The sequence below is a fragment of the Pongo abelii genome, chromosome 9 (genome assembly GCF_028885655.2).
Source record: "Pongo abelii isolate AG06213 chromosome 9, NHGRI_mPonAbe1-v2.0_pri, whole genome shotgun sequence".
Lineage (NCBI taxonomy): Eukaryota > Metazoa > Chordata > Mammalia > Primates > Hominidae > Pongo > Pongo abelii.
In genome coordinates this window covers 98,179,988-98,186,235 of record NC_071994.2, presented here as the reverse complement: position 1 = coordinate 98,186,235, position 6,248 = coordinate 98,179,988, and the positions used below count along the sequence as shown (strand labels likewise).

At 40.7% G+C, this 6,248-nt stretch overlaps 1 protein-coding gene across 2 annotated transcripts in view; it reads left to right on the top strand.

Annotated features, from left to right (window-relative positions):
* The first annotated feature begins 339 nt into the window (after positions 1-339).
* SESN3 (sestrin 3) overlaps positions 340-6,248 on the top strand; it is a 66,286-nt gene continuing 60,377 nt past the window's right edge. The window contains exon 1 of one of the 2 annotated variants that reach the window (XM_009246969.3): positions 340-805. In XM_009246969.3, coding sequence (XP_009245244.2) covers positions 728-805 — 78 coding nt within the window. In that variant the 5' untranslated portion in view covers positions 340-727. Of the gene's footprint in view, positions 806-5,458; positions 6,106-6,248 lie in introns of those variants that run through there. The other variant, XM_054524957.2, reaches the window with a different exon arrangement.

Below are 6,248 nucleotides of genomic sequence, written 5' to 3'. Positions count from 1 at the left end.
ATTCTCCTCACCACTTTTGCAGGGACCTAGAGAAGGGGGCGTAGCTTATCTTGGGGGTGGGGCTTGGAGGGCAGTGTATTTGCATATGACACACCCTCGTCCTCTTATTGGCAGAGGAGAGCAAACTGTTCCCTGCTACCCTACTACTTAGCTAACCGCCATCTCCCTTCAGTTCCGAGCCTCGGAGATAAACTTAACTTGCCCGGAGATTCAAGGCTTCCTCGGCCCCTGCGATTGGCCGGCACGACTCCCAGCCGGGCTCTCGTTGCTCATTGGCTGCGGGCTGGCGCCCTGGGGGCGTAGCCGGAGCTGTCCGATTGGCGGGAGGGGCGGTACCGCAGCGTGGAGGTGGTGAAGGTGGTGGGTCGGCGGAGGCGGGGCCGCACTGAGACGCTGCGGCGGCGGCGGCGGTGGCGGTGGCAGCGGTGGCGGCTGCTCGTCCTAGCCTGGCGGGGGCGGGGGTCTGGAGGATGGGGGCGGGTGGAACAACGGGCCGGTGAGGAGCAGCCGCCGCCGTCTCCGCCGTCGCTGGGGCAGCTGCCGCGGTGGTCGCCTCTGGCAGTGCCGCTAGCTTTCGGGCAGTCGCCTCTTCTCCCGACATCCCGCCTTGAGGAGGCTGAGGCAGAATCGCGGCTGGCGGCGGGGGGACGGACCGGCCCTGCAGTGGCCGCAGTGACAGCCCGGACCCGGCCCTCCGCCCGCTCTCGCCTCGGCGCCCGCAGCCACGATGAACCGGGGCGGCAGCAGCCCGTCGGCCGCCGCCAACTACCTGCTCTGTACCAACTGCCGGAAAGTGCTGCGGAAGGTACGGGTTCGGCCCGGGGTCCTGCCGGCGAGGGTCGCTTCCTGCCGGCCGGGGCTCGGGCGGCTTGTCCCCGGGCGCGCACTGGGGGAGGCTGAGAGGGATCCCCGGGCACCGTCCCTCCGCAGGGACTGAGGAAGGGGGCGTGGGTTGAGGGCGGGAGGGTTTGGACTGCTGCAGCTTTTTATTTCCGCCGGGACAGACCCAAGTCTGGAGGGGTTGGGATATTTTTTCTTCCCTTGTTCCTTTTATTTGGTGCCTTTGCTCTCCTTTACGGCTCGTTTCCCTACCTTGCTACCCCGGGTCGGCTCCTTGGGCGGAGGGCGGGAGGGATCCGTTCGATCCTCCTCCCTGTGCAGTTTAGCTGTTGATGGAGGTCGGTGTGAAATCAGAGCAGCTGGGTCGGATCCCGAGGAACCTGGCCCCTCTTTGCTGTGGCTAACTCTTGCGAGTATCGTTTTTGTTTATTCGGTTGCTTCTGCCTTGCGCGCCTTGCTCAACGCCCCCCCGTTTTCAAATTGTTCGGATGGTCGTCCCGTGTCTGTAGTTCAGTCTCGAAAGGAACCAGTAAAGCATCTTGAACTTTATGCCCATGGGAGATGCAATTCGACCTGGCCAGTTCCTGAGGCTGGGGTTGGGGGAGGAGGAGACTGAGGTGGATGTGGGTTATTCCTCCTTAGCACCCCCCTCCCCCCGTGTTGATCCATAAAAATGAGGCGCACCGTCAGTTTATTGCTGCTTCCTAGAGTGACTGATAGAAAGTTTACTCCAATATTGTTTAGCTTACTTGGCTTAATCGCCCCGTGGGGAAGGGTGAGAGGGATGGGGAAGGGAATGAAAAAAAGGTCTCTAGAGTTTTTCATCAGATTTTAACAACTGCCCCAAAGTAATATTATAATCAGTTTATTCGTATTCAAACTCTATTTTTACATTTTATTAAGTGGAAACGTTAGGTGAGATGCTTCTGTTTGTTCACTACAAATGAATTAAAATTGCTGAGCTGTGCAAATGCATCGGGACTGAAAGCGGAGATGAATATAGTACCATTTTTAGTCAACATCTCTAAATACAGTTCACTTTGGGATTGTTCTTTCTACATTTTTTTTAAAAAAAAGGAAGAAAGAAAAAAGCACATAAGTAAGCAAGCTCAAATATTTGCTCTCTTTGTCCAAAAACTGTTTTTCTTCCTCTGTGGGTCAGGCCAAGTGCCAATCAAAGTTGTTTTTCAAGCCTCTTTTCCCTGCAGTAGGGCTGCTGCTTTTTTTTTTCTTCCTATTTTATTTGAGAGCGTGAGAGCAAAGGGATTGCAGATTTGAGGTTAATTGAACAGTTAAATATGCCTTAAATTGTGTTTATTGGATATGTTTCTCTTGAAACAGATTTTTATTAAATGTGCGTGATGAGTATGTGCAGTTATTTTTTTCCATAAACTCTAGGATCAAATTACAGTTGATACTTGCTCAGCTCATTGTAGGGTAGCTTGTGAGAAATGTAATGGATCAGAAGTGCAGATCAGCTTAGTTGAATGTTAACTCTTTCACTGCAGGGCCAGATGTCATCTGAACTTAGCTTTCAAAAAAATTTATTTCTTAATTTTTAAATTTATGTTATGTCTTTGACATGAAAAAATGTGTTGTTTAAGACACGTTTGATTAAAGTGCAGCCTGGTTAAAATGACAGCAAGTTATGTTTTTTAATTGAATAAGGAAAAAGAGCACTGTATTGACTTTGATAAAAAAATTTTTTTAATGGCTCTGGCAATTTGTTAGGCTAATAAAATGTTTGGAGGTAATATTAGGCTTCAAAATGTATTTCATTTTTCTTTTGAGAGAGCTATGGCTATGGATCCATGACACTTTGCTAGCATTTAAGATATTACATCTTTCCTTTAGCTTTTAAGAAACTATTTATGTTTACCTAGAAAGAACATCCTCATTTCTGGCCATTATTAAAAGAAACGTGGAAAAAGAGTATTCACATTTTCATATTTTATAATTGCTGTGCACATCTCTGCCAGTATTCCAGTTTTTAGTAACTCCAAGGTATTTAATATTGATTCATGCAGTGGCATGAAATAACTTAATGGAAATAGGATTCTTTGAGCCAGTTATAACATGACTTGGCAACATTTGCAGCTTTTTAAAGAGTGCCACTTTGAAGTGCTCTTAAGAGAATCAGTATGTAGCATTTTAAATGTTTCATCATTCTTAAAATAACAATGAAAAGTTTATTTCTAATAAAGACATGTTTTTCTTGTTGATATAACTCTAAGTTAAAAGTCATCTATAACTCTCAAAATGTGATTCTTAGAATTTATCTTGTTTTCCATTTAATAAAGTGTTCAGTAATGTAGCCAAGTGAGTCATAGCCTTTTGAATGTTTGTTCAGTCTCATTCATAATGGAAGAATGAAACTCATGCTCATCCAGTGTGAATTACTTTTGCTTTTATATTTCTATATAATGATGGAAGAAGGGTCACCTTTATATGGGGCAGAAAGTGTTATTCTCTCAGTAAGTGGCTTAATTTGTTGCAGTGTATTGAATTTTAGGGGAACTTCACAAGGAATGGAATTCACCTTCAAATGAAATAATTTGGTTTAACCCAATGCCTGAATATTGAATTGTATATTGTATGAGAATTACATTTATTCTTAGAAGTCTGTTTACAGTTTTGATTTAGTATCCTCCAAAATAAAGAGACTTATTAAAATATTGAATGTATCTAATTTGGTAACCTTAGGTCAGTAAAAAGAATGGAGAGGTAAACCATATCCATAAATAAATGAACCATCAAAACTATCCTGAAATCCCTAACTCTTAAGTCTAACTTGCTCTATTGTCAATGAGGTAGTTCAGTAAAGTTTTTAATAAAAGAGGAAATGCTTCTATTTATTTTGTAAAGTTAACGAGTTTTTAAGTTTAATCTTTTACTTGAAGAAATTCTAGTGATAACTAGAAGAACATAATCCTTTAATTTGAAAAGTCATGTGTCAAACTGCATTGAGGAAGGTAGGTAATTATCAGTCCACTCATCTTCCAGTAAATAAAAAATTGGCATATTACAGTGTACTTTGGGTATTGAGCAGTTAGTGCTACTTAAATGAATAGTTTTGTGCTCTTAAGTTTAAAGGATCTAACATTTCAACTTTTTTAATGTTAAGATAGTTATAATGATATATCTTTGTATTGTTATTGCACTTTTCACTTTGTTATATGATCATATATTTTGACCGCTTTTTGATGGTTTTATAAACAAAGATACTGTCAAAATGAAAAATACTAGATTGAGGACCAGGCATGGTGGCTTACGCCTGTAATCCCAGCACTTTGGGAGGCCGAGGTGGGCAAATCACGAGGTCAAAAGATCGAGAGCATCCTGGCCAACATGGTGAAACCCCATCTCTACTAAAAATACAAAAATTAGCTGGGCGTGGTACCGTGTGCCTGTAGTCCCAGTTACTCAGGAGGCTGAGGCAGGAGAATCGCTTGAACCTGGGAGGCAGAGGTTGTGGTGAGCCAAGGTCGCGCCACTGCACTCCAGCCTGAGCAACAAGAGCAAAACTCTGTCTCAAAAAAAAAGAAAAAAGAAAAATACTAGATTGAACTATATGAGCCTCATTTTTATAGTCAAAATTGTTAAGTAATAGCAACTTTATATGGTTTAGCCAATAAAACGTATTTGCTCTATCTGTGGACCATTAGTTACATTATGCCTTGGTTAATCAGTTTTCTTGTGTTATATATTTTTGATTGTCAAAGGCAGTTTTTAACTTGATTATCTTAAATATCCTAAGCAGAAATCAAGTAGTAAATTCGTGATGGCAAACCTTTATGCAATGGTTTTCAAACTGCTTCGTATGGACCCTTAAGATTCTTTGGGGTTTTAAAATGCTTGAGTTGCATTAAATTTTTTAAGTATGTTTTAACTTATTTTAAAATTGTAATTTAAAAATATGGGTACCCCCAAATATGTACACGTAATTTTAATACACAGGAGTCTTCACACCATTATCTTTCATTACAGAATTATTCTTGTGCAGGTCTTGAATTACAATTTGTTCTGCTATCTTTGTACAGATGTTTGAATTTTTTTTTGTTACTGTGTCATGTATGAGAAAGATTGTCATTGATTGTGAAGGCACTGGCTTTTTAAAAAGAATTCCTTCCATATTAAGTTAAATGTTTACTTGTGAGAGCACAAATTTATTGTTATCAGTAGTTGTTACTTTATTACTAAAATACTTGAAAGTTCCTTGGTGTATTTATATGCTTTATAGTTCAGGTTCAATAGAACATTTAATTTGTAAAAAGTGTTCTCCTGCTTCCCCCAACTCCCCACCCTAAATAAATACAAAACATAACTACTAATGTAGTGATACTGGAAGCCACAGATGTGGTTGCAGTTAGGTCTTTAACAGATCTTTTGATTTTGAAGCAGAGTTTTCTCTGTAAAATGTTGATAATTTTTACTTGCCTTACAGATTGCTGTATAGTTGGAGAGAGATGTGTGTTGATGAACTTTGTAAGCCACGTAAGAAAGAAAAGGACAAGTCTATATATTTTTCCATTTTCCCAGACTATGTTAGTTCTTTTTGTGTTATGGGAATATATTTCAATACATACTGAGTAATTTGGTTAATACTCACTTTTCTGTCCTGTTTAATTATTGCCTGTAAATGAGAGGTAAAGATTATGCTTTTAGTCAGAATGACTTTTTTAACTTATTTTTGATTTCCATATTTCTATCTGTATTCCCCGCCCCTTCCCCACCCCTGCACTTAAATAGCAAGGCATTGACTTTTGATTCTCAAATAATTAAATTGCTTCCTTGACACTTCAGCAGATAAGGGGAATTGGTGTTTAGTTTGAAAAGACTAAGAGTTAAGGAAAATTGTGCTTAATAAAAGGGGGGGTAAATCTAGGGTAAAGCAAAAATTTTTAATTATTTTAGTTTAGGAGAAGAGATGGAAGTAAAAGTCTTTTAACCTTTTCTCCCCATCTCTTCAGCCTTTTCATTTTCTTCCTTTGAAAGAATTGGATTATAATAACTTAAGTGTGTGTTGACCTTCACAGTTTTTAGGGTGCTTTCACATTATTTCAGTTGATTCTCACAAATTGAGAAGATTTAAGTGGCCTGGTCTCAGTCATACAACTAATAACAAAGAAATCCATTTAATTCTTAATACTGCCTTTGTAATAAGCTGTTTCTAATTGTCCTCTGCAATATTGAGGCTGCTAGGGAATATCCCTACTCCCAGCTTCAGCATCTGTGGACTGCCCAAAGATACCGAAGATTCTCCAGGTAATATTGGTTGGAAACATGAAAGTTAGCCATACTTTAAATACTATTGTAGATTAACTGAAGTAGTAGGAGAAGAGTAAGCTGGCCACTTTTATCTAACAGTTGTTTGGCTAATTCCTTAATAAGATAAAGCAGCAGTTCTC